Raw genomic sequence first — 26,946 nt, forward strand, 5'->3', positions numbered from 1 at the left:
TTTGCACGGGCCGCAGAGCAATATAGCTGTCTCGTCAATCGCTACAACTGCAACTGCATCTGCACATATCTACATCTGTATGCCATGCCCTGCCGTGCTGTGCCATCCTTTGCATTGACAGCACCTACCTGCCCATCAGCTACCTTCCGTGCCCACTGCCCACCCATCCTCCACGATTTGAACTGGAAAGGTTGAAGTTCCCCACGAGGCTACGAGTCACCCGCACTGCTTTGAACCCTGACCCTATCCGCGTCCCTGTGTTAGGCGATATGGAATATATCTCCCCCTGATTCTGGAGGCACTCCTGACTGATGTCTCGCTCTTTCTCTCCCTCTTACGATATTGTTAGGACGGAGAGGGGGGATCATCGCGGGGACAATGCCTTGACCATTCTCACATCTACCCAGCAGGTTCCAGAGTGAGTGACCAGTTTTTTTTTTGTCGTCGTTGACTGAGCGCTTATATGATACATCTTTGATTCCTAACGGTACAGGGGTCTTCATGTATGCGTTACCCTTCCCATTTTCTAAGTTGAAAAGTTTCTTTCCATGACGCTGTAGGTCGAATGAAAGGGCATTTTTGGCGTTTTCATAGCATCTGTTCATAGCAGACACAGAGACAGTTCCCGCGGCAAGCTGAGGACTGTGAGAGAGACGATTCCCGTTTTCATATATCCCTCTATACCCCCTCTCCAAAAGATTCAGTAACCTCTATAAGATCGAACTACTCTCATCTTCGCAGGGGGCTCGGCAGGGCCGCCATCGGGATTCGTGACCGTCCCAGCGAAACCGAGGTTGGCATTCCAAGTGTCTACGGTCGACTTGTCTCTGGTCCCGAGGGCCTGGATCTGAGCCTGGACGCTCCGACACAACGTCTTTGCCGCGTCATTAGCTTGGCAGACGTTGGTGAGTTGATCGCAGATTCGGTTGGTGATGATATCTGTGAGGGACATTATTTATGAGTCCGCGCAGTCGGGGACTTGACAAATCATGTGTTAGAACGTACTTGGATTCAACGCCTCCTGCTGACCTTGAGCGCAGAGAGGGTCGATGGGCAAGAAGGTGAATTCAGTGGCGGGCCGGCCACCGAGTCCACCTTCGAACTTCATGGTTGGCACACAGAGACCAAAATCAGCCCCGCTCACTGTAGACGCCTGGGTGGCGTTGCCTGTTGTATCTGCGGCGGCCGTCGATGTTTCGACAGCGGCAGAGGTTGTAGAGGTTGCAGAATCAGCAGCAGCAGAGGTAGCATCTGTGGAATGTTAGTGTTGTCATTGTCCCAAGTTTGGGGAGCGGGACTGACTAGATGCCGCGACGGTGCCACACACATTGGCAGCCGCGGTGGTAGCAAGCGCAGTAGTAGTAAGCGCAGTAGTAGTAAGCGCAGTGGTGGTGGAGGCATCGGCTCCAGCGCTCACGGAGGCAGCTGGAGCAGCACTTGTAGCGCCAGCCGCAGATTGAGCAGTGAAGTTGGTGAACCCATTCTCAGCCAGCAGATCCGCAACACTCTTGCCGGTGGCATCCAGTGGAGTTACTTTGGTCTTAGCGGACAAAGCATTTGCGATATCTGAGCCAACAACCGCCGGATCGATCAGAGGCGTTATACCTCGAAGGACATCAGTAGCCGGCAGAGAAGGGTCATCGCAGATGGTAGGAATCGACTGAACAAATGGGTTGAAATTCTTCTCCGCAGCAACAATGCCGATGGCAGCAGCAACTGCGTCAGCCCCTGTACCGAGCTCAGCGATGATTTGGTCACCACGCTTGAGCTTGTCACAGGCATTTGCTGCGGCTAGGAGGTCGCTTATAGCAGCACCGGCGATGGTTGGGGCCACTCCTGGAGCACCGCCTTGAACGGCTGCAATGGCTGGGATAGGAATTGGTTCTTGATTAAACCGGGCGTGGGCCACGGCAAGTAGAGTGGCAAGTGCAACTGTTTTGAACAGCATAGTGAAGGGAAGACGGAATACTGAGACGCAAGTAAAGATCGTATTGCGAGTCCAAAATATCGAAACGAGAGACTAGCTCGCTGCAGAAACGAATGGACCGACCAGCGGTAAATAATGCAGGAAAGATGAAAAGGCGAACTGCTTGATCACAAGGTAAAAGATATACCAAAATTCGAGTAGACTTACATCAATATATATTGCATGTTACCTTGGAAGGTATCTTGCTAGAAGGTCGCCCTAGCCTAGGAAGAGGTCAGTCTGGTGGCGCCACCGCATCTAGGAGGGAAATCCAACCTGAGATAGAAGGAGGATTCTGAAGGCGAGCATGTCGAGGACTACATGATACAATCCCGCCAAGTTGGGACGAAGCATAGGCTGGTGATCTTGGCATTCCACGAGCAGTAAAGGCTGCCCGGTGGCGTCATTCATTTTTCAACTTCGCTGCTTCAGAAATAACGGCAAGGGTTGAGCACATTATTGGCAAATTGGACGCGGATCGCCGAAGCAGGCGTTTGTTTGTTGCGCCGTCAAGGTGAAGCAAACGTTGTGTGGACTCGGGTTTCATGCGGCGAGGCTGACCCTGGTTCAGGGGTTGAGACACATTGGTCCGTCCACAGCTGCATCGAAACCGAAGCGAGTCCACGTGGAAGAGGCTAAGATCTGAGAAGCGCAGGATCAGGATCAAGCGATCGGTATCATGATCAAGTAGTAAATGCTCGAGGGTCTTGAGATCACTCCTGATTTATTTCCACGGTCAAGAGAAGCGCCTTGTTCAGGGTCGGAAATGTGCCGGCTTCCCTCAGACCTCGCGTGAAGAGAAGAGCTCAAGCCCGTCGATCTCAGGCGTCAGCTGAGCAACAATGAATGGAATACTTCGAGAGAAAAGGGTCTGCAACAACAGTGGCAGGAGAAGAATGCTCGAGTCTGGAAAACAGTCGCGGGTGAAGCTGCGCCGTTAACGGGTAATTGGGAAATCCACATTCACGTAATATTCCCTCGAGGCTTCGACGAGGCATTGGTAATATTACGGCCAGCATGCTCGGTAAAGAAGCGAGAACTGAAGCTTCGTTGAGCTCAAAATTGGCAGTGAGTCGAGAGAGCATTTGGGAGCCAAGGGAGCCTTGGGGAGCTTGGGGAGCTCAAGCAGCGGGAGCCTTGCAATTTCGAAGGACACTAGACCACGTGATCACTGCCAAGCACTACGTCATTCTTGCCACAGTTTGCGGAGTCTGGACTCAGTCATGCGAGTTGGCGCGTCTCATTTCAAAAGTCAAACGCCTTATTGAATCAGCGACATATGGTAATATCAATCCAATACTGTAGATGGCGCATTTTCGGTCATCTCTATTCTTTAGCTGATTGCAACACGCTCTCCCTTCCAGTCTCATCCAGTCGTTCGCTGCAACCATGGCGGATTGGAGCAAGTTGAAGGTCACTGAACTTAAGGAGGAGTGCAAGTCGCGTGATATCCCTCTAACGGGTCTCAAATTAAAACAACAATACATCGATAAGCTCGAAGAGTACGAGGCGCAGATCGGCGACTGGCCCAATGAAAATGAAGATGAGGATCAACAAGGTACAGAACCAGTCGAGGAACCACCTGCGCCGCAGGTAAACGGAGACGCTCGAGGAGGGCTCGATGCTGACACGGGCGCGAATGACACCGCAAAAGATGAGGTGCCAACGGCTGCTGGCAGAGAACAAACCCCTGGGTCTGGAAAGAGCGAAGGTGGAGCAGACGAACCTTCGGCAATTCAAGAAAAGGACAGGCACTCTCAAGACAAAAAAGAGATCAAGGAACAGCCCATCACAGAAGCCTCTGCTCAGGCTGATGAGAATGAGACAAAGGAGGTTCCAGAGAATATGGCAGAGAATATCGTAGAGAAGGCGGAAGAAAAGTCCGAAGAAGACAACAAGACAGTCGAAGCAACTGGAGAAAGTGACGATGCAGTCGCCGGTGCAGGAATGGCACTGAAGGAAAAAGCACAAGAAGGAGAGGCCATGAACGCCGACCAGAACGCCGAAAGCCAGAAGCCTGCCGTCCTCTCCACACCACAGCTGACTGAAAACCTCTCCGACTCCAACACATCCCACTCTTCGCAAATACTTTCCAGTGACCTTGGAGAAGACCAGAGGAAACGGCGAAAAAGAAGCGCCACACCGGTTCCCTCGACGCAGGACGTCGCTCGGAAAAGAGCGAGGTTGGCGGAAGATGCAGAGGAATCGAAGGCAGCAGAAGCTCCAGACCAAATGAGAGAAGAAACAGAGGAGGCGAAAGACATTCGTGGAGAGCAAACGAATGGGGAGGCTCCCAAAGTTACTGTTGAGGAACCTGGAGAAGGAGTTGTCACCACCAAGCCACTTTCGGCCTTTCAGGACACCACTCCAACGGAGCCCAAGGCAAAAGATCAAGAAGATCAAACAGTTTCTATGTCTCCGCCCAGATCAACGACTTCATCAGAAGATCGAGACATTCCACCCGCCATTCACCCAGCAACATCATCCATTTACATCCGTAACTTCAAGCGACCCCTCCATATCCCTTCTCTTCGCGCTCATATTGCATCGATAGCAAAATCGCGATCCGCTGACGACTCCGATCCCATCAACGTATTTTACCTTGATAGTATTCGAACTCATGCATTCGTATCGTTTACCTCAGTCGCCGCCGCATCTCGAGTCCGTTCTGCGATGCACGGATCACGATTTCCTGACGAACCTCTACGAGAACCACTCTTTGTTGACTACGTTCCCCCGAACAAGGTGCAAACATGGATTGACCAAGAGACCGGTAGTGGTTTTGGTCGAGGCGGCAATGGACGTCGTTTTGAAGTAGTTTATGAAGAAGATGAAAATGGCGTCGAGGCAATCTTCCAAGAAGTCGACTCTAGCAAACCTCGCCCACCTCCCTTCGACACAAGTCGCAGTTCCCGCTTGTCGTTCGACAGGCAACAGTCAGAATCTCTTTCCGCAGGTCTACATCCAGACCGCGAGGCTTTGATCCCTCGTGGTAGTCAAAATCGCGATCGTGATCGCGACCATCAGCGGGCACCACCGGCTGGCCCCCAAAACCCATCCTCAAGCAACGGCACAGGCTTCAAAGAGCTCGACGAACTCTTCGACTCCACCTCCACTAAACCGAAATTATACTACAAACCTGTACCTTCGTCCGTAGTGGATGAGCGGTTAGACATGTTCCGCAGCCTGCGCCCGGGTTGGGAGGAGATGGGACGTAGCGGCGACGAAGGCATGAAGAGGTATTCATTTGAAAGGTCCAAGGACAGAGAGGAGTGGGTCGACAAAGGCCCTGAGTTTGGATTTGGGCGGAAGGGGCAGGCTAGGTTGGTGGGCGTAGGAGCTGGAAGAGGAAGGGGAGGAGGATATCGAGGCAGGCCTATGGACTCATGGAGAGGAGGGAGGTGATGACAGGGCATCTGCAGAAGGAGATGCCACGGTACGCCATGCCACGGTACGCCCCTTGTAGCTGGGAGACGAAAGTCTACGGGTGATTGAAAATTGATGCGAGCCGCGGACTCTTCCTGGAGGATCAAGCGAAGAGATACTGGATGTGTTGTCATGTGGAAAATGAGGAAAACGCTTGTTGATGCTAGAGGAATATTAAATGACAGAAGCAGGCAGTCAAAAATGTAATCTATCAGGCCGGACGAGAGAGCCCTTTATATAGGAACGCGCTGCGTCTAGGGTTTGTTATTTCGCTGCTCTCTCGCCCGGTATCATCAACGTCCAACGAGAACTGCAGACCAATCCTGTCTATTTCAGTTGTACCTGGAGCCAAAGGGCCGTCGCAATTCCCATGGGCCTCATTTTGCAGCGACCAGCTGCTGGCAAGCCCCAGATATCGGAGGCGAGCTTTCCACAAGGCAGGGATCATCACCTTCTCAGCTCGTCTTTTCTGGTGTATGAGGGCCATGCCGGCTGGATCCAAGCACGAATATAGCGGAAATATTGATGGGCGTCTCCCTCTCTTATCCGTCCGCCATCCAAGGTCGCGCACATCTGTCTGCTCGCAGGGGGCGCCCTCCTACCAGTCATCGCCCCAACCGTCTTCCTTGGTCTTCCGCGGCGGATTCGCCGTCACTGTTGCTGAGGGGATTTTCCTCATCGCACTCGTCCCGATGCTGTTGCTGTTCCCTCCTCCGCCCTGGCCGAAACTGTCCCAGAAATCCTTCCGCTCCGGCTCTGTCCGCCTGGTAGCGGCCGAGGAAGCGGCCTTTTCATCCTGACCATCGACGAACTTATTGAACGATTCGGCGGCACCGCGAGCGCCGGATTGGATGCCCTGTCCCGCGGCTGCGGCGGCCTTTTGGGCCTGGGCAGCGAAATCCGAAGATGCGATCTAGAACCATGAGCTGTCAGTGATGCTGTTCTCGATTCAGCTAGCCGTAGCCAAAGAGTGAATGAATGAACGGAGAAAGAATGGGAAAGAACCAACATTTCTGGCCGTAGGCTGAATGTAAGAATCATTCACGATCTTAGCCTGCTTGCTGACCATTCCCCCAAGCCAGCCAAACCCCTTCGTGATGGCCGCCACGGGGTCCTTGGAGAACTCGTCCGTAGAGAGTATTCCACCTGAACCCTGCTGCTGAGAGGGCTCCGGTGGTGCGCTGCCAAAGCCGCCGTACTTTCCGCCCTGGCTGGGAGGCAAGTAGTCAGATCGAGTGGCATTTGCCTCGCCCATTCGTGCGAAGTATGCTTCATTCTGTGCCTTTTGATCGGCTGTTACGCGTCCTCCCTTTGAAGGTGCTGGGGACGCGGTCCGACTGCTTGGACGACTGCCGCTTGAGACAGCTGCATTATTGTTCCTTGCTCCTCCAGCCGGCGTAGCTGACCGACTTGCCTGCTTCTGCAAGATTGCCTGTCTTTCCCTTTGAAAGGCAGCTTTATCAAACTCTCTTTCCTCCACCTGGCAAGTCAACCTTTCCTTCCACTCCTCGCCGATCTCACAGTCATAACGTTCCTTTATTGTTGCCTCCTCAAACGGTAAAGAGGGGCTGTTCTTATTGTAGAAGTCTTGCCAGGCCTTGTTGCCGCCGTACTGCATTCGGAGGATCTCAGCCTGTTTAAACGCGTCCATCGATATGGATCGCACAAAGGAGACGTGGACTCCGAGTCCACGGTGGACGCCGGCACATTGCAGGCAGATGAAGGTGGAAAATTTGGGGGACGCCTGGATAAACAGTTAGATCACAGGAGAAGTACGACTTCAAAAGCAAATGCCCGTCAGCAGGACTCGAGACTCACCCATTGTGGTGAAGGGGCACCGCAGTCACAACACCTCTCGTTACCGGCACCCTCCTTTTTGCCCAACGCTGCAAGCTGTAAGAGAGAATCAGGGACTCGCATTCAAGACGGGCAGATCAGGAGAGCGAACCTTGGTCCTGGTCTCCGGGTCGACCTCCCACATCGCTTTGGCCGCCATGTTGTTCGGGGTTTCGTATTTGAACGTCGAACGCGGGGTGCGAAGTTTGTTCGTGTGCTCACTTTCTCAACTCTCGTCAGGTCAGCTTGGTCGGAAATACATGCTCGAAAAGACCTTCTCTAAGGTTAATTTGCAGAGAGATTTTAAGTTGACGCGTAGGTCCTCAGACCTGTTTGCAGGTGGACCAAAGGTATTTCGAGCTGAACGTTGTTGGTACAATAATAGAGGAGTGGTTGGCCAGTCAAACCCCATTTGGCACTGAATCATCCAAATGTCCGTACCAGCCGCTGACATCTGACGAGCTATATAACAACTAGTAATACATTCCACAGTATTGCGTGTATCTTCACAATCCGCCCTGTAGTTCTGCAATGAGTGCTGTCTCTCGAGGACCGGTGATTTTCTCGAACCGGTCAAAACTCATCACAAACGTTCCTCTTCCTCCGGTCATGCTGCGGAGATGTTTGAGGTAGCCAACCATTTCTTTCAGTGGCACCTTGGCCTTGACGGTCCTTTGGAAATTCACTCTTTGATGGTCTTCTCCGGCCAACGATGAACCAGATTCGAAGGGATCCTTTGGTGTATAGATCCTCCGCACGTCTACCCTTCTGGAGTCCATGTCTGTCTGCGATTGCTCTTCTTCATGGTCGCCAAGGGAGACAATATGCCCTCCCCGACCTGAAGAGATGTCCTGGATGACACTGCCTAGGCTTGCTTCGTCCACGTTGATGTCGACATTCATCACAGGTTCCATCAGAGAGCAAGGACTGCTCTTGGTGGCATCTTTGAACGCTCCGATCGTGGCCAGTCGAGCAGCCGCCGTCAGAGATCCGTACGTTGTTTCCGTGCCAAACATGTGCTGGTCTGGACGGAGAATCAAGGTGACTTTTGTGTTGCGCATCGGATAGCCCCAGGAAGGACCACGGCTCAAAGCTGCCAATGCGCCGTTGAGACACGCAACTTGGATTTCTGGAAGCAGGAGGTGTGACGGCAGGCCTCCCGTCTCGCTGTCAAGTGCTCTTCCTCGCTGGTCCAGGGTTGGTGTCTCGATGATCACCAAGTTTCCGTCCTCTTCATGACTGAAATTATCTCCAGAGTCATTGTCAGCATCAACAAGTCCGTCTTGCAAAGGTCCCACGAGGGCGGTACACCCTGCCTTCCCCTTTGAGGCCGCACGTTCTCCTTCCAAAACTTTGGTGATGGCGTTGGAAGCTTGTGGAAGTGTTTCTCGGTAACCGATCGCAATCTTACCCATACGCGCTTTTGCTTTCAAATCGTTGACCAATCTGTCTTGGGCAATCTCAAGATGCAATTCTCCCATGCCACTAATCTGAGTTTGGCCGGTATCTTCGTCCTGCAAAACCTGTAGGCTGGGATCTTCTCGCAATAGCAGTGCCAGTTTTTCGTGCATATCTTTCTCTTCCCGCAAGCTGTTTGGTTCGATGGCGGCGAAAAACACAGGCGGGGGTACCCTAATTGGACGCAGTTGTAATTTTTGCAATGGATGAGGGGGAGTGGCCTTGTTTCCCGCAAAGGAGATGAGCGTGTCACCAGTGCGAGCCAACTTTGAGCCTGCAATAACACCTATCTCACCAGCATGTAACGACTGGACAGGGACAGATTCTGAAGCATACATCCGGAGTAGCGTCGTTGCTCTTTCTGAATTTTGAAGGTTCGTGTTGAACAGGAGTGCATTGCGCTCTATCGTTCCCGAATAGACTCGAATGTAGACCAGCATACCCTTGCGTGGATCATTGACCACTTTGAACGCCAATGCACAGCCTTGCAAAGCCTTGCCCACTGCCATCGGTACTGAGTCGGTCCCTTTCTTCTTGGACTTTGGCGTTTGTTTCTCAAGTGGCAAATCGCCTCGTATCAGCTGTGAAAGTCCTCCGGAAACTGATCCAAGACCAATTTCGGGATCCGGACGCTCTTCTGGAGAGGGCAGGAGGTTGTTGACTGCGTCTAGCAGAGGTTGCACTCCGATATTACGAAAGCTGGCGCCAGCAAAGACTGGGATGATTATGCTGTGCGGAATGAGTAGACACCTTCGTAGACAATCCCAAATCTGAGCAGGAGTCACGTTAAGATGGTCTTCTTCTGCCTCGAAAAAGGCTTCGACGAGCTGATCGTCATGTTCACTGAGTAGTTCAACAAGAGCGGTCCTAGCTCGTCGCAATTCTTGTGCGAGCTCCGGATGCTCTTGCTCCAACTGTGAGAGAGGATAACGCCGGATTGCTTTTCCATCTCCCCCACACTCGTACAACAATCCCTCCAAGTTGATGACATCTCCCACGCCAGTGAAACGACCCTTCCCACCTTCAAACCAAGGAATCTGACAGACTGCAGGCCACCCACCCAAGCGGGAGCCAATTTCGCGCACTGTTCTTCCGAAAGCCGCACCATCACGATCCAACTTGTTGACATATGCTATTCGCGGAATATTCCACTCGCCGGCTTGGGCCCATACTTGCTCAGTCTGAGCCTCGACGCCAGCAACGCCGTCCAGAATACAAACAGCGCCATCCAAGATTCGCAGAGACCGGCGGACTTCGAAGGTGAAGTCAGCATGTCCTGGAGTGTCGATTAAATTGATGGTGTGCGGGAAACTTGAGCGAGGCTGAATTTCAATGCTATCGGTGGCGGCTGGAGGTGTTGCAGTTTGAGCTGGGGGCCATTCGAAGGTGATGGCTGCAGATTGAATGGTAATGCCGCGCGCCCGCTCAGCAGGAAGGAAGTCGGTGACAGTAGACCCTTCATCGACATCACCTATCCGCCGAGTATGACCACTATAATAGAGCATGCGCTCCGTCGTAGTCGTTTTGCCTGCATCGATATGAGCGATGATGCCAATATTCCTGGTCCTTGAGGCCCTCGGACTCTGCAATGTGGATGCCGCAGGTGCCGCACGCGGACATGATGACCATATATTCCTAGACTGAATCCGAAGAGAAGAAGAAGAAGCAGGGCGAGATCGACATAAATCAACTAGAGGGGAGTGTCGAATGAATTGGGCATGTTGGACTTTCATCCCCTGTCAAATAGAAGTATTTTCGTCAACCATAGAAACGTGAATTTTGTGCCTGGAATTCCAAAAGACACGAAGTCGAGAAAAAAAGGTGAAACCGGAACCCGAATGAATGATGAACGGCCGAGTCGGATGGTTTTTTTTTTTTGGTGGTTTTTTTTTTGGGAACTTGATGGTGATGAGGCTCGAAAAATATGAGAAATTCTGCCGCGTATACCTCGTAAAGCAGCATCATTCGCTAACCATCTTCGGCCCACTGGCTTCTTCAGCCGGGCGGGCAGGCGCCATTTTCCCGCTGCAACTCTGCTCCAACCTGAATGCTCTGGACGTTGACCACAGCGATAGACCAACAATACCGCTGAATCGGGCTGCTTGACTTTGGTCCTGATCCATACGTTCTACAGACCTCTGCGCGACCCTTCAGGACTTCAGAAGCAGTGCTCCGACAGCTTGGTCTTGCATGCATCCATGTGCCGAATGCCCGCTTGATTGACCACACCACATCGTGAGCAGTTCTCCACTGCCACTCTCGCAGCGATGGACTACTCTGCTGCTGCTACTGAGGCCGATGCTCTTCACGGCGCCTCTCCCTGGGGGTCTTCTTCTCCTCGTGCCTCCAGGGGCTTTCCGCATGCAGCACCGGACTCTCCAGAGTCACCCCAACCGATTCGAGGGCATTCCTACAATCAATCCCAAGACAGCATTCCCGACAGCCCATATCTACCTCCACCTAACCAATCAAATGTGTCCGTACCTACAGAGTCTGGGATCTCGGGAGATTCAGCTACTGCTCCCCAGAATCAACGTCCGGAAGGGGGCTCGGTGCAAGCACAGGCTGCCGCAACACAGCCACAGGATGTCCAAACACCCGCGGCAGCGCAACAATATACTGGTCAGACCCAACAACGGCCCGGGGCTACAAGATATCATAACGCAAGGCAAAACAGACCGGTGCCGCAATATAAGCTGCAAGCTAAGGTAACTGCGCTAGAGAGAACGGGACGCAAAGATCCCGTTATCAGGTTTGACGTCTATGTATGTTGCGCTTGTCCATGACAAGAAATCTAGCTAACACCTTTGGAAGACCAATCTTCCCAAATTCCGGACCACCCAATTCCGAGATGTCCGTCGGACGCACTCCGAATTCGTCAAGCTCGCCGACCATCTCATATCTTCAAATCCAGAAGCACTTGTCCCTGCCGTGCCCCCCGCCCAAACTTCTGCTGGAGTAGGCACCGACGAAGATGAAGCCCGAGTCAAGGCGGCAATTCAAAGATGGTTGAATTCTGTATGCAGCAACGATGTGCTCATGCGTGATGAAGAGATGGTATTCTTTGTGGAAAGTGATTTTGGGTACTCTCCCGTGGTGAGAATGAAGCAGCCAGCGACTGGTGTAAGACGGAAAGTCTTGAAACAATTTGCGCCACCGCCCGACGATACGCCTGAGCTGCACGAGGCAAGGCCTGTTGTCAAAACGTTCTACCTTAGTTCGCTGGACACGAGCCAGAAGCTCGAAAAGGTTGTTAAGGCCAGACGAGGTGAGTCGCGACTGGATCTCCCCATGATACTTGTACTGAAATCCTATAGCTCTTGGTCTTGCAGAATCGTCCCTTGGAGAAAAAATTGGCCAAATGAATGTCCAGGAGACCCACCTCGGGCTAGCAACCGCATACCGCAAACTTGGACGTATCATTCAAACGTGCGGCGATTACCACGCCGCACAAGGAACCGCTGAAGCCACGACATTAGGGGATGCGCTCACATACCACTCTTCTGACGCCTTCATCGTCAAGGAAACCTTGACAAACCGACACATCCTGCTCCGTGAGCTGCTCCAGACGGAGGCATCCCGTCGAAGCAAGGAAAACGCCGTTCAACGCCTTAAAAGCTCTTCCAGCGTTCGCCGAGATAAGGTCGATGAAGCAATATCTGCGCTTGACGAGGCAATGTCTCAAGAAAACTACCTCCGCTCAAAAACACAACGCGTGACTGCAAATTTACTGCTCGAGAAACGACGCTGGTTCAATCGCACATCCAATGAATTCATGCTCTCCCTTCGTGAGTACGTCCTGCGTCAAATCGAAGCGGAGCGCCGCACGCTCGCAACTCTCGAGAGTGTGAGGCCGGATATCCGGGCAATTGACGCCTCAGGTGGTTTGAGCAGATTGGGGCGGGAGAATCATCCCACGGTAAGGAGGATTAGTATGGCCAGCAGCCAAGGCGCGAAAGGTGACGCTTGGTCTGGTGTCCCACGGAGCAGGGATGCTCTTTCTAGAAGTATGTCTGGGAGCTTCGGACCGGGAGCGCTGGGTGTCCCTCTCCCGGAAGAGAGCGAGAACGGGACAAATGGTGCAGGGTTGGCGCAGGCGGGACGACCGAGGAGCGCGACAGGGGCCAGCCTTGAGAGGGTCAAGGAAGACGAGGACGAGGATCGCGTCGATGCGAGGAACGCCGCCAGTCGGTTGGCACAGAGCACGTTCTGATCTAAGCATCCGCACATCCCTTTTTATGACGAGAGCTACGCGGCTTTAGGAGTGAGTGGCGTCGCCGAGCCCGTCGAGGCTCAAACCAAGATGTTGAACAATAGCTAGACGAGACTAGGTGCAAAAAGAGAACAAGTGACCGAAACGAATAAGAGAGGAGGAAACGACAGGCACTACATCTCGGTGACACCATGAACACGCAGGCGGCAGATTGAGAGGGTGTTTATCTATCTATCCAAGCTCAGCTCTACTGTATAGGGTCCCTATTCAGCAGTGTGTACTAGCAATGTGAATACCGTCCCGTTTAGCATAGACCTGTAGCTCCTGCGACTGTCTGGAACGGAACGAAGAATACCTCCCGTCGCTCAGGTTATCATGCGGCCCAGATCACCAAGCCTCTCCAGGCATTCCCGCTGTCATCTTTGGCAGTCAATGAACCGAATTTCTGTTGTCTTCCTCGTCCCTCAAGTCCATTCGTTCGCTACATCCTTATTGACCCTCCATAAGTTTCTGACACAGTTCGAGCCTTTCCACTTCTTCTTGTTTGAGTATCCGCTGATACTTCGCCTCACGACTCGGACACATTAAAGACTAAGGGTTGTGAGGCTGATAAGCCCATTCTGGTGTTGTATTGCGCATGTGGTTGGCCAAGGGGGTCTCGTTACTTCTCACATGGTGAGTTGTTTTAGAACATGACGTCGTTTCGGACGTATCCAGGTTTGTTTCAGTGTAAAGTCTTTGAGCCTTTCGAGGTTCAAATGCGAGTGTAGTCGATGTCAACGGCATTCATTAGATGGAATGATCGTCGTGAGGGCTTCTGATGCGGATCGCAAAGAGTGTCGCAATTTCAATATCATGATTGAGATTGGCGGTTTAGAAAGTCGGGCCCAAGCTGCTCAACAAGTTCTTGAGTCTCTCGCCTTCCACATTGCTGGAGACAAGAGTGTCATCGACTTGCGCATCTGTCTTTATATTTCCTCGCTTAACGCTACTGCCATTGCCATTGACTGCAGGATGTGTCGGCACTGTGGAGTCCAGGGTTGAATCAGAGGTAGTTTTCGTACTCGTTCTCATTGCGCCGCCGCCGGGATGAACAGGGATGCTGCCCACCGGACCGACGGGAGCTGCGATACTGAAACTGCGTGGTTGCATGGCAGGGCTGTCAAGAGGAGTGCAGATAGGACTCGTGCTACTTCCTCGACTCCCACTTCCGATCGCACCCCAGGGATTGTTGCTTGGAAAGGTTGTTGCACTCGGAGATCTCATCGGTACAACGTGACCATGACTCTGGGCAAAAGGGTTCGCACCAGCAGGGAATTGCAACTTCTTGATTGTAGCATGTAGGATTTCCCGCTCTGTGAGTAACGCGCTGCGCTCCTGATTCATGTTTTCGATTTGCGAGGTCATCTGAGATTTTTCTGCTTGGAGAGCCTCAATTGTGTCCATCAAAGCGCGCTTCTCTCGTTGCGTTTGCTGCACGAGGCTGCGGAGGAACTCGTTGTCAGTTTGGAGGTGAGCGGCATGACCCTGGTCCATGCTCATATGAGGAGAGGGTGTGCTAGGGCGGCTGTGACCAATGAACGGAGTATCAGGTCTGGAGACTGCATTGCTGCCACTGCCAGTGCTCTCACATTGAGTGTTGTTAACGTTGGGACTTGCTAGAGACGACACCGAAGCAGACGAGCGATTCGAGATAGCAAGCTTGTTCAATGCGCGCTCAAGAGATTTACCTGCCTTGGCCGGTTCTCCTGGAACAACTTGACGAGGTGCAGCCGTATAGTGGCCCGTGTCATGGTGCGCGTATACTGATTCGATATTAGCACTGACGAAGCTCCTGCAACAGCAATGTAGCCTTGTGGAATTCGCTCACGGCAATCTTCTTCGGAGTATTTGCATTCCCCCTTTTCCCACCACCAGAAGCAGGTGAGATGTTTGACCGAGCGACGATTCTGACAGTCTGGACCTGCTCCCGCTGAGGGTAAGGGTGAACTAGCACGCGAGCTGGGTCGGCTGCGAAATTTCATCGAACGTCGACTTGGACCTTCTCCTTCAGTTCCCGATTCTTGTGATTGAGTCCGGGTGATGACAGGGACAGATGATGAGCGAGATTCACCTCGTGGGCGGGTACCTTGCCCACTGCGGCGAGAGCGACGAGAAGGTGTCTGTTGCACGCCCGGACTGCCTGGAGGATTTGGCCCCGATTTTGAAGGGTCTGAACAAGCAGGGAATGATTGCTGCAAGGGACTGTGAACTAGAGGACTGCTGCTATGACGGGGAAAAGAAGGGGAAGGTGCTCGACTCCACGGACTGGGATTTGGATGCAGTCGTGAACGAGAGGCCATGGCTGAGAAACGGAATGACTTTGGTTCGGTGGGAGCTCCAGGCGGCACTTTTGAAGAGGAGGATGAGGATGATTCTGATGACATAGTCATACCAGACGGGAGGAGTGGTGAGGACCTGAAGGCGGAGGAGTAGATCTGGTTACAAGAAGAAGGAAGGTGGTGAAGGGCGATCGCGAGAGAATGGGTGGAAGACGGTGAAGTTGCAAGAATATATTCATCTTAAGGCTGGTGAGGCAGAAATTCAATGGTCTGGTTGAACTGATTGCTTGGTCTCTGCTTCGTTTGCTCTCATGTGCTTGTCACTTCGCTTCGTTTCTGAGATGATTTAGTCGCAGTCAAAAGAAAGGCTTCCCCCCGTTCATTCTTACAGTCTTGCCCTCTACCCCTTCTGCCGCCGACGTCCCCATTGTTCGAGTTTGTCGCGAAACTCCCCAGAGAACTCATCATATCGTTTAGCCCCGTCAGCTGCCAGGACGTAATACTGTGCTTTGTCCTTTAGAAAGATGTGCGCCTCCACAGATGGCAGAACGGGCTCGGCCTCAACCACTGTCCCCAAAGTCACTCCGATGCGGTCTGCCTCCAAAAAGTACCGCATAGAAACCGGGGAGCCACAGGACTTGCAGAAGCCACGCTCGGCGATGTCACTCGCCAACCAGATGTCCGGTTTCTGTGTCCATTCCACCGCTGAAGCCAGGAAGCCCGCGAAACCGAGGAAAGGTCCACCAGACACGCGTTGGCACGTGATGCAGTGGCAGGCGGTCACGGCAAGAGGTTGAGTTTTGGTCTCATACCTGACACGCCCACAGGCGCAGCTGCCTTTGATCATGTTGAAGGGACTGGCGGATGCGTGTCTGGAAAATCAAAATACCTAGGTATGTTTTACACAAGACAGTCGAGGGATCGGAACAGCGTTTGCCGCTGACCCAACGAAGTAGCACGGTAGAAACTATGACGGTTTGGTCTTAGCAGGCTTGGTTGTTTCGCTTCCCAGCCCCATAAAATCCTGGGATCTCATCTCTACTGCCCAGTATGTGCCACTCACTGCACGGCCTCTTATTTTGCAGATTGATGCAGATCTTGAAGACAGTTGGAAACCCCTCCGTGGGAATACTGGACGGGGCTACAAATATGGAGGTAAGGAATCTCTTCATACCAGCATGGCAAGTTATGCTGGCATTTTGAGGTCGCTGCTCGACATGAGGCCGGAATTGGACTTCCAGAAAAAAGAGGCGAGATCCCGCGACAAAGATTCAAGAATATTCCACAGGAGGCAAGAAACAGCTGTCATTTCGCTTCTAGAACATGGTGCCAACTCAGAAGTGTCAATGGCGTTCAGGGCGGAGCAAAGAAAAGAAGAAAAGCCAGATTTTGTCAGACTCTTTGGGCAAGGTTGAGTACACGAAGCATCTCGCTGTTGAACGCTGAAGGAGCAAAGCAGGAGACTGATGCGGTGGTAGAATTGATCCTGTCCAAGTCGATGACCCTTCTACTATGTTCAAACTAACGCTCGACGCTTTCATTGACTGCGAGCTGTCGACAATAAATCATTGCTCCAAATGTGCGGAGACCTTAGACACATATGCACCGAATACCATCACCAAGCCGTCCTCCTGCTGAAATTCGAAAGCATGTGTATATCCCCTGTATATCTCAGCAGGGTCATTCAGCATATCGTGCGCCCTCGAAAACCAATCTTGTCTGAAGGCCGACTGTTTCGTGGCTCGTTAAAGATCTGTCGACAAGGGATCCGTTAGTGTGTATAGAGGTTGTGACCGGCGGTCATTTCCTACAGATAAAAAGCCAGAGCCAGCAGGACAAGTCCGAGTGCTACCCTTATTGTCGCGCTTCTCTATTTCCCGAAATAGGGCCACGATCACCGTCTCCATAGCTCGTTTGCGTAGGCCCCTGCTGCCAGGCCGAATGATTGTCGTAAGAGACCCCTCTAGCATCGCGATCGTCTGACTGCCGGCTCCTTTTAATCAATCTCCGAACAAGGAAAAATGCTGTGAGGCACATTGTCTCCAAACGTGACAAGGAGGATGCGATGCCTCCGATACTCGGCTGCGATTGAACTGGAAATAAATTGGGCCTTTTCAACTGTGTATATTGAGTGAATAGCCGTGAAATTGCTGCTCGGTGAACTGAGAACAAGTGTCCTATGCCCCGACTCTTATACAAGATGGTCCAACTGTGCCATCCCATAACTTACCTCGCGGATGACGAGGCAGACGAGGCATCCTACCAGCAAGGCAGTGCCCTCAATGAATAGGCACTCCCGAGGTGCGCCCTAGATAGAAATTGGTATGTAATTAGTGAATTGGCGATTTATTGGCTCTAGTGGTGCAATCCGATAGACGATACAAGACACAAAATGAGATTGCTGACTGCCTGTTGTGGAAGTCGATTCGAGGTTGGGCCCAGCTGCATGAACCGCCGTGTCCACCGTATCGAATCGTGTTCCTGACTCGGATGCAACCATGCCGTCAATGTGACAGTCCTAATCGGGTCAAATCTACGAGCCACTCATTCTATGGAGTACTCAGCGAACAGATACCAGAACTGCATTGGACATGTGCTCTATGACAGCGTGCGAGGCTGTGTCTCTGGCAGCTGCAGCTCCTTCAGCCTGGTAATGGATGAGCGAAGTCGACTGGTCTATTCTGTGACTTTTGCGGCATGTCGTTTGATGAGCCCAAGGAGCAGGGCTTCGCCTTCCACACAGCTGGGAATTTCGTCTATAATTCCATGCATCGTAGGTTTCCATCCCAGCAGTTTCTTTCCTCGAACGGATACTCCCCTTGAATTGGTCCCGATAAGTAACCTTGCATGCGGTAGAAATCTTTCGGCTTCCATAGGACTCAGGCTCTCCACAGTCGCATCTGGCAGGAGTCCTTCTTTGTGTGCGACCTTCGCGATCTCTTGGATTACGTCTCCCCAGACAAACGGACCATTCTCGGCTAAATAGTAGCCCTGATCATTCCAGGTCGCCGGTGAACCTCCATTGACAGCAGCCTCGCCAATGAGAAGGAAAAGATTAGACAAGTCGTGAATATGGACTTGATGCCAGATGTTTTCCCCCTTTCCGACTTTGAAGGCCTTTCCACGCTTCAGAAAGCTAGCTGTCACCCTGTACAGTTGGTCGGAACGTGTGTTGTCTGGACCCCGACCGTGACCCCAGATTGTTGGAGGGCATACAATCGCCGTCTTGACCTTGTCTGACGAGGTTGCCGAGACAATTTTATCGACCTGCGGTTATGGCAAAAAATTGGATCAGTAAAGCGACCTAGAAGTGCTCACTGAAAGTGGATAAGGAGAGTTCATATGATCGTGGAGTGTCTGCTTTGCGAAAGTGCACAGATGCGGTATTTCATGAACTATGGCGGCTCTTCGAGGTAAATATGGAGGGATCCTCGGTGAGTCTTGTTGCTTGATTTCCAGCGCTCTTTCCACCAATGTAGGACATTGCCAAAAAAAAAAAACACCGTGTGCAGAGTACTTACGTTCCTGTGGGCAGCTTGGTCGGGATGAGACATCAATTCGTTCACATTGTCCCAGTCGTCGTAGACCTTGTCGAGCCTGTTTCCAAAGTCGGCAAGATCAGTTGTTTCCCAGCCTAGAATTAGGGTCCCGGACGTGTGTATCCAGTAACCAGGACCCTCGCTATTTCGCCGAGCAAGACCTTTGGCAATGGCACGCGCCGATGGCTCATGGTCGCAATTGGCAAAATGATAGACTATGTCAGTGCTGGCAGCCTCCTCTTCTATCAGGTCCACAGCGTCCAGATCTCCGTAGACTAATCTCACTTTTGGATAGGCAGCAGCAATTTTGGCGCCTTTTTCGCTGCTCCGAACCATGCAGGTGAGTTCCCAGTCTGGGTGTTTTTGCGAGATCAGATAGAGGCCGTCGCCACCTATATAGCCTGTAGTTCCTGTAAGAAAGACCTTTGGTGCCATGGCGGGTTTCGCTCGGGGCGAGAAGGAGGTAGAATCATTTGCAAGAGGAGGACGAGGAGAAACTTGAACTAAGTATGATGATGCGGGTGTCACCAGGCTGTGACGTCGAGCCGTTTTTGAGATTGATAACTGCCATTTTTGTCAAACGCGTCACCGTAATCTTGCACTTTTCCGCAAACGTACTTCTTTTGAACTGTCCCTCTTTTGACGCATGAAGGGCAACACAACCACCATCGCCACATCCACCAACACGACGATCCCTCTCTGCAAACAAACTCCTAGCTTGCTGACATCACATTCATATGCGGACTCTGGATTAGCCAGTACAGCTTGTCGAATCAGATCGGATCGCTCCCTGTTGGACCGGATGTCGCAGCCTCCCTCATGAAACCTCGAGGACAACTCTTTCGAAGATAGCCTTGCTAGGGCCGCAGTTCTTGACGACTGGACGTGATGCCTCTACCAGTTGGCTCTAAGAGGAAGCGACCGGAGCGTACATACTCAGATGATCAGCCACATTCTCGTCCTTCGCCTCATCGACCGGGAAATCTCAGCCTCGCTCAGCCAGCGCCACATCACACGTCAGGAAATGATCGCGACTACGGCCAACTGCGTGGAAGAGGTGGTCGGCGATCAAGCAGAGGAGGTCGAGGCGTTAATCTTGCGTCTAGTCCACCCAACCCCCCGGCAGACAAGCCTCCTACCGCCACGAAGACACCAATAACTGAACCAGAGTCCAGCATAACAAACGGTACAATGTTTACAGCTCAGCAGAACCCTCTTAACATTCCTGTCTTATCCAGTCCTCCGCCGGAACCTCAACCCTACAATTACACCTATTTGACAAGCGCAGTCTGTGAGTCATGGCAGACTGGGGGTAGAGAAGATGTCTTACGGCAAGGCCTGGAAGGCATGCAGGAAGAGGACGGGACACAACTAACCGTGTTGATGCAAGAGCTTGTTCAGACGGTTGTCTTTGGCAGGCTTGGTCCGACAGAAGCAGGTGATCTGGTGAAACAAATGCTTGGTAGCGAGATGCCTGAAGCAGACGACCAGTCGATACCACATCCTACAGCCTTGCAAGCCGCCCTCTTGGATTCTATATCCGTTGTCTTCGAGAGCAATCCTACGATACCGCTAGACCGCCTCTCTGCATTTGTCCTTGGGACCGGAATATCTCATGAGTTGCTACGACATGAACTCGACGCGCCTTTACTCGAAAAACTGGATCTGATCAGGAATACATTTAATCGCATGGGTATCAGAAAACAGACAAATCTTCTCTACAGACAAGCAAACTTCAATCTCATGCGGGAGGAGTCCGAAGGCTTCGCGAAGTTGATGACTGAGCTGTTCACTACCAGCAGCAGCGAGGCGCCGACTGCAGAAATTGTCGAGGACACGGTTGAAAAGGTCAAGGCTATGATCGGCGCATTTGATCTGGATGTCGGTCGAAGTCTGGACGTTGTTCTCGACGTATTTAGCGCGGTTCTTGTCAAACAGTGTCGATTCTTCGTCAAATTTCTTCGCTCGAGTCCGTGGTGGCCTCGGTCATCGACCTCAGTCAAGAAAAATTCAACTCTGACAGGACTTCCAAAGTGGGCCTTCCCCGGCTCCCCTGATTGGCACCTCACAGACGAACAAAAGCAGATTGTAGCAGAAGAGACTCGGGTCCGCGACGAGGCTTTTTGGCCTCTGGCTCGAGAACGAGGGCTCGAAGCTTTCTATCTTCTTGGGAGATCACAAGTGCCACAGGACAATCTGGAACGAGTATCGTCCTCTGGAGATGATCTTCTCGCTCAGTGGATTCGAGAGACTGGTACCTTACCGCCTTCGGGCAATCGCGACGCCGCACAGCTTCTGGGATTCAAACTCCGTTTTTATTCATCATCACCGGCACGTGATGAAACAGATGTCCTCCCCGATAACCTCATCTATCTTTCTGCTCTCCTCATCAAGATCGGATTCATCTCGCTTAAGGATCTGTACCCACATATCTGGCGGACGGACGATGCGATGGAAGAACTCAAAGAGCAAAAGACTCGAGAAAAGCAAGAGCGAGAAAAGGCTGCCAGGCCAGGAGCAGGTGCCAGGAATGCCCTTACATCTGCGGGGGCGCTGATAGACGACACCTTACCTGTGCCACCTCGTTTGAAAGAGTCAATCACACGTGCCAACACCCCATCCAAAGAACCAGAGGCAGAGAAGGTAGTTCCGAAAGAGCATGAACCTGCCGACCAGAAAGTTCTACTACTCAAGAGCTTGCTCGCCATTGGGGCCCTTCCAGAAGCGCTCTTCATTCTCGGTCGCTTCCCTTGGCTGATGACCCTCATTCCTGATCTTCCAGAGTATGTCTACCGTATACTGCATCACTCTTTGGGCAAAGTGTATGGGGAAGCTCAACCGCTGCGAGACCGTCCGAGTCTTCGGAGCCAAAAGCCGAGTTATGAAACCGATGTACCCGGCGTGCCCAAAGGACAAGTCAAAGTTGTCGAAACCATTGAAAGAAAGGTGCTTCGATGGGCTCAGCTAGACAAAAACGACAGCCCTGACGGCACTGATTACCGGTTTTACTGGGATGAGTGGAGCGACAATATTCCAATATGTCAAACTGTCGAAGATGTCTTTACACTATGCGATACTCTGCTGCCTCTTGTTGGTGTCAAAATCGGGCAAGATCCAGGCCTTCTTCTCAAGTTTGCTCGAATCGGAAAGCACAATCTACAGGCCGACAAAAGCGAGTCTAATCGATCGCGATGGCTGGATCTGGTCAAACGTACCCTTCTACCATCCTTGAGTTTGACAAAATCAAATGCCGGTGCGGTCAACGAAGTCTTCGAGCTAGTCAGCACTTTCCCAGTGAACGTCCGCTATCTGATGTATGTCGAATGGTCATCTGGAAGGACGTCTCGCAACCCCGACATCAAAGCAGCATTCGATCAGGCGAGGGCGGAGACAAAGGATATCCTAAAACGTATATCTAACACTAACGTACGACCGATGGCGCGTGCGTTGGCCAAAATTGCATTTGCGAATCCACATATCGTGATCACCACTGCGCTTACTCAGATCGAAGTGTACGACAGCATCGCAGAGGTATTCGTCGAAGGCGCACGATATTTCACTGATCTAGGATATGATGTTCTCACTTGGGCAATTGTAGGCTCAATGGCAAGGACCGGAAGGAACCGGACTCAGGAAGGCGGGATCTTCGCGAGCCGTTGGCTTTCAGCACTTGCAGTATTCGCTGGCAAGATTTACAAACGTTACGGCATGATGAAGCCTGGGCCAATATTACAATACGTTGGCGAGCAACTTGAGCATGGCAACACAATGGATCTCAAGATGCTAGAACAGATTGTACTCTCCATGGCTGGAATTGCAACTGACACGAGCTACAACGATGCACAGTTACAAGCAATGGGAGGAGGACCACTCTTACAGTCTCAGACTATCCTTCAATTGCTTGATCGACGCCATGACTCCAAGAAGACTTCCGAGAGATTGATGAAGTCGCTACAAGACACCAATCTGGCTGCGAAATTCCTAATTTCAATGGCGCAACAGCGACAAGCTTGTGTCTTTGAAGAAGGACAAATACCTCTTAAAGCGATCGGCAACACATACGACGAGGTCCACCGAGTGATGGTGCAGTATCTGGATCTTCTGAGAACGAACTTGCCACCAGAAGAGTTCCGAGCCACAATTCCTGACGTGATTAGTCTGCTCATTGACTATGAGATTCGGCCTGAAATCGCATTCTGGATCAGTCGGCCTCTCATTGCCAGGCAAATGCAGGAGTACGACAAAGAAAACGCAAAAGATCAGCGAGTGGAGGAAGTCAAAGAGGTCAACGGTGATGTGGAAATGTCGGACCAAATCAATGCCAGTTCAGAGGAAGATGGAGAGGCTATTGAAACAGAAAATCTTCTGAACGACTCACCAGCTGCAAGCGACGCTATGGGTCCGGCGCTTGAACTCGACGCCAGCAAGACCCCCCTGGGGCCATTAGATTCAGCAACAGATGATTGCTGGCATCCTGTCATGAAGGAGCTAATGGATGCTATCCAGCCAAACTTGTCCGAAGAAATTGTGGACATCATCGGGACTGGATTCTATGCAACCTTCTGGCAGTTGTCGTTATACGATATCACTATCCCTGGCAAATCGTACGAAGATGAACTCTCGAGACAGCATAAAAAGATCGCTGCGATCTCGACAGACCGAACAGACGTCAGTGTCTCTGGAACAAAGAAGAAGGACCTTGCGAAGAAGGAGATACAAGATCTCATCGATAAGCTGCTCGCGGAAAATAAAGAACATCTGAAAGCTTTCGCGGAGAGTAAAGCCCGACTACAGCGCGAAAAAGAGCAGTGGTTCCTCGGCAAAGCCAGAATGGACAAGCCCTTGAACACAACACTTATTGAGCATTGCTTTTTACCCCGGATGCTATCTTCCCCACTGGATGCCTACTTCTGCTTCAAGTTTGTCAAATTCCTCCACGGGGCCGGAACTCCAAATTTCAGGACGCTTGGTTTTTACGACCTTTTCTTCAAGCCATCACGACTCATCTCGCTGATATTCATGTGCACTTCGAAAGAGGCCGACAATCTTGGAAAATTCCTCAACGAGGTGCTGAAAGATCTTGCTCGCTGGCATGGTTCTAAAGCAACATACGAACGGGAAGGCTGGGGTATCAAGAAGAATCTGCCCGGGTTTGCTATGAAAGTTGAAGCTGGAAAAGTCGTTAACTTGTTGGATTTCGAAAGTTTCCAAAGAGTGCTCTACAAATGGCATGGAAATCTGCACACGGCGCTTCAGAAGTGCCTTACGTCCCCGGAGTACATGCATGTCCGAAACGCGATTTCTGTCCTACGCGCGATCTCAGGCGTCTACCCAGCCGTCAATTGGCACGGTGCTGTGTTGCAAAAGGCAGTTGATAAACTCCGCGAATCCGACAAAGAAGATCTCAAGGTCTCTTCTCAAGCCCTACTTGGCGCTTTGCATAGGCGGGAGAAGTTGTGGGTGGGTCTAGAAACTTTCCGCAAAGGACCAGAAAAGAGCGGCGAGCATGAGCGCGATCTCCTCCAAACAAAGATTTCCCCGTCGCAAGATACTCGAGCTGCAAGTGTGACGACATCCAAAAAGGAAGGAGAATCCGAAGTCAAGGATGCGGTAATAACAGATGCGCCATCGAAGCCTGAAGCTAGACCTGTCCCTGAAAAGAACGATGGTGAAGGATCTAGTAAGCCTGTGAAGTCCCAACCTGCTAGCGGTCCCGCTACACCGGCTTCTAGAGCAAGTTCCAGACCAGGGAATGCCAATGGCGTTTCGACACCATCTCGACAGGGTACCGAGCCCTTAGCAATTCCAAAAAGAGAAACGAGGCCCCCTCGTGCAGAAACCTCCAAGCCACACGAGCTTCCCAGACGGCTCACGCCTCCTCCATCACGGCCTCCTGCGAGCTTGCCGAACCGTCCAGAGCCAGTGGATTCTCGAAATGGCCATCGAGATAGTCCGCGTTTGTCCAGTCGACTTGACGTTGACGCTCCAAGACTGGCGCCCGACGTTCGAACAGGTCATAGTAGAGACGTAAGACCAGGATACCGAGGACTAGAACGACCAGACAGACCTGAATCGGGATTCGACGACTTTGATCGACATTCTCGGAGGTACGAGCGCCCCGAAGGCCCAGGCCATGGCATCCGGGAGGATCGTGGATTTGGTCGAGAGCACGACAGAAGAACTCCATATGATCGACCTCCTCCGCATGAGCGAGATCGTCCCGCTATTCGCCCTTCCCCAGCGGAGCGTGAGCGGGAGGGTCGTGAGCCAGCTCTAAGATCAAAACCTCCAGTTCCAGAACTTTCAAGACCAGAATCGCAACCACCCCCGAAAAAGGAGAACCCCACGGAGCCTCCCCAATCGATAGTCAATCCAGCCCGCGCGTCGTTGATGGAGAGTGGGGGTGATCGAAGATCGCTTCCGGCGTCGAGGGGCCAGGGGCAAGAGAAGCCGTCAAGATCATCCCGGCCGAGCTCTCCACGGAGAGAAGACGACCGGCGGCCACATCTCCGTCGCGATGCCGATGATCGACCTAAACCAGAAGCTCCCTCCACACGCCAGTCCTCATACACGCCTTCATCATTAGAATCAGGAGCTCCCAGTTCTCGTTCCAGCGGACTAAGTTCGTATAAGAGAGAGCCGCGAGACCTTAGACAGGCCCCGCCAGTCGACTTGCAGCACGGTAGGCTGGAGCAGGAAGTGACGCAGCAACCAGCGATCTCGCAGAGCTCGGATCGTCTTCAAGAGTCTGACGTGCCGTCTGGCCCTCGTGGCAGACCTGCGTCAGGAGGCGGGCCAAGGCTGAGAGCTCCTGCGCTCAATACCCAAATGCCGCCATCGCCGAATGCGGATCGACCAACTCCAACTGGACCTTCCAGACGACATGGACGCACTAGTTCCTACGCCGAGCCTTCATCTACGCCTTCCACTCCCGCTGCAGATGCGGCAGGTGTTCATCCCTCTCGCCTCAGCCAGATCGATTCGGCAGCTTCGGACATGTCGCGCTCGGCTCAGGCCACGCAACCCCCGTCGCAGACTCAGCCTCCGGCAGGCCCTAGAGGAAGTGCTCCTCCTGGAGCTCCGTCTGGCCCATCACCTACAAGTAGAGGCCCGCCATCCGGCCCACAGACTGGTGACGGGAGCATGCGTGGGGGGCGAAACAACCGTAATCCACTCACCGCCGTCAACAACACCCTTGCTCAAGCCGGCACCTCGATTCGTGGTCGAGGCAATATCAGGCAGAGTGGTGCAAGCTTTGGTCCCCATATGCCCCCTCCTCCACCGCCGCCTCCGCCACCTGGTGGTCCTCCTCCCACGAGCCACGGTCAAAGCCCCAATGGATACCCGCCACACGATCTGTTTGCATCTTCAAACCCTAACGAGGTGCCGGTGGGCACCAGACCCTCTGCTTCGCGTCATGAAGGCAGCAGGGATCGCAGAAGTGAAGCCACCGAAGAGCGAGGATCCGAGAGGAGACCATCACGGCATTCAAGTCGGCATGATGAATCACGTGGAGATAGAGATCATCGGAACGAGCGAAATGGTCGAGATGGCAAGGAAGATCGGTATGGACCGAGTGAGTCTTCGAGGCGGGATGAAAGACCGAGCAGGAGAGAGAATCACCCGCCAGATGCCGAGGATCGGAGAACAGGATATTCAAGATCTGCACCTTCGAGAGATGATACGCAGTCGTCGAGAAAACATGGTCGAGGGGAGGAACCAAGTACTTATGGGCCCCCTAGCCACGGAAGCGGTGGAGGGAGAGGAGGTTCAAGGGTTGCCAGCGAAAGCAAACGGATCCGACGCGGCCCTTGAAAAGAGGAAAGAGAAATAAAAAGAAAGTGGAGCGAGCAAGTGAAAGTCTATACTCGTGGCGAAGTCTGACAGCCGAGCTGGGTGGATGTAAAGTGTTGTATATGGTGGACGAGAGTAGCCAACAGACAACTTGTGCCTTTAGTTAGGCCAGTTTAGTTATTTTGCCGAATTCAAAATGTGTTATTACCGCACCGGAAAGAATACTGTTCAGCTGCTCGAAGGATGGGCGGCGTCTAGGGGAGACGATTAATTGCACATGCGAGCAATACTCTGAGATCAGACGAGGCTTTCTCTTAGGTAAGCCGCTCAATAACATTTGGTGTGCGTTTAGATTGGAGTCGAAACTCTCCAAAAAAGTTGCCAGTGAACACG

The 26,946-nt window shown here is 52.3% G+C and overlaps 9 protein-coding genes across 9 annotated transcripts; 3 read left to right on the forward strand and 6 right to left on the reverse strand.

Moving 5' to 3' along the window:
- Positions 1 to 700: 700 nt before the first annotated feature.
- A1O5_10644 (uncharacterized protein) lies at positions 701 to 1,948 on the reverse strand (the record flags this gene model as incomplete). The annotated part of the gene is made up of 3 exons (XM_007751220.1): positions 701 to 939; positions 1,006 to 1,251; positions 1,303 to 1,948. 3 exons carry the CDS (start codon positions 1,946 to 1,948, stop codon positions 701 to 703), a joined length of 1,131 nt encoding a protein of 376 aa, XP_007749410.1.
- A 1,407-nt stretch (positions 1,949 to 3,355) lies between these two features.
- A1O5_10645 (uncharacterized protein) lies at positions 3,356 to 5,371 on the forward strand (the record flags this gene model as incomplete). Its single annotated transcript, XM_007751221.1, has 1 exon — positions 3,356 to 5,371. The coding sequence occupies one exon, from the start codon at positions 3,356 to 3,358 to the stop codon at positions 5,369 to 5,371; it is 2,016 nt and encodes a 671-aa protein (XP_007749411.1).
- Positions 5,372 to 5,990: 619 nt separating this feature from the next.
- A1O5_10646 (uncharacterized protein) lies at positions 5,991 to 7,388 on the reverse strand (the record flags this gene model as incomplete). Its single annotated transcript, XM_007751222.1, has 4 exons — positions 5,991 to 6,305; positions 6,402 to 7,136; positions 7,211 to 7,285; positions 7,341 to 7,388. The coding sequence occupies 4 exons, from the start codon at positions 7,386 to 7,388 to the stop codon at positions 5,991 to 5,993; spliced, it is 1,173 nt and encodes a 390-aa protein (XP_007749412.1).
- A 346-nt stretch (positions 7,389 to 7,734) lies between these two features.
- On the reverse strand, positions 7,735 to 10,191 carry A1O5_10647 (ribosome-releasing factor 2, mitochondrial; the record flags this gene model as incomplete). Its single annotated transcript, XM_007751223.1, has 1 exon — positions 7,735 to 10,191. The coding sequence occupies one exon, from the start codon at positions 10,189 to 10,191 to the stop codon at positions 7,735 to 7,737; it is 2,457 nt and encodes an 818-aa protein (XP_007749413.1).
- A 762-nt stretch (positions 10,192 to 10,953) lies between these two features.
- Positions 10,954 to 12,899, forward strand: A1O5_10648 (uncharacterized protein; the record flags this gene model as incomplete). The annotated part of the gene is made up of 3 exons (XM_007751224.1): positions 10,954 to 11,451; positions 11,501 to 11,954; positions 12,004 to 12,899. The coding sequence occupies 3 exons, from the start codon at positions 10,954 to 10,956 to the stop codon at positions 12,897 to 12,899; spliced, it is 1,848 nt and encodes a 615-aa protein (XP_007749414.1).
- Positions 12,900 to 13,772: 873 nt separating this feature from the next.
- A1O5_10649 (uncharacterized protein) lies at positions 13,773 to 14,441 on the reverse strand (the record flags this gene model as incomplete). Its single annotated transcript, XM_007751225.1, has 1 exon — positions 13,773 to 14,441. The coding sequence occupies one exon, from the start codon at positions 14,439 to 14,441 to the stop codon at positions 13,773 to 13,775; it is 669 nt and encodes a 222-aa protein (XP_007749415.1).
- Positions 14,442 to 15,620: 1,179 nt separating this feature from the next.
- On the reverse strand, positions 15,621 to 16,067 carry A1O5_10650 (uncharacterized protein; the record flags this gene model as incomplete). Its single annotated transcript, XM_007751226.1, has 1 exon — positions 15,621 to 16,067. The coding sequence occupies one exon, from the start codon at positions 16,065 to 16,067 to the stop codon at positions 15,621 to 15,623; it is 447 nt and encodes a 148-aa protein (XP_007749416.1).
- A 1,829-nt stretch (positions 16,068 to 17,896) lies between these two features.
- Positions 17,897 to 19,194, reverse strand: A1O5_10651 (uncharacterized protein; the record flags this gene model as incomplete). The annotated part of the gene is made up of 2 exons (XM_007751227.1): positions 17,897 to 18,487; positions 18,742 to 19,194. 2 exons carry the CDS (start codon positions 19,192 to 19,194, stop codon positions 17,897 to 17,899), a joined length of 1,044 nt encoding a protein of 347 aa, XP_007749417.1.
- Positions 19,195 to 19,647: 453 nt separating this feature from the next.
- Positions 19,648 to 26,574, forward strand: A1O5_10652 (uncharacterized protein; the record flags this gene model as incomplete). The annotated part of the gene is made up of 1 exon (XM_007751228.1): positions 19,648 to 26,574. The coding sequence occupies one exon, from the start codon at positions 19,648 to 19,650 to the stop codon at positions 26,572 to 26,574; it is 6,927 nt and encodes a 2,308-aa protein (XP_007749418.1).
- Between the last annotated feature and the right edge of the window lie 372 nt (positions 26,575 to 26,946).

Source organism: Cladophialophora psammophila (genome assembly GCF_000585535.1).
Source record: "Cladophialophora psammophila CBS 110553 chromosome Unknown aczJe-supercont1.21, whole genome shotgun sequence".
NCBI lineage: Eukaryota > Fungi > Ascomycota > Eurotiomycetes > Chaetothyriales > Herpotrichiellaceae > Cladophialophora > Cladophialophora psammophila.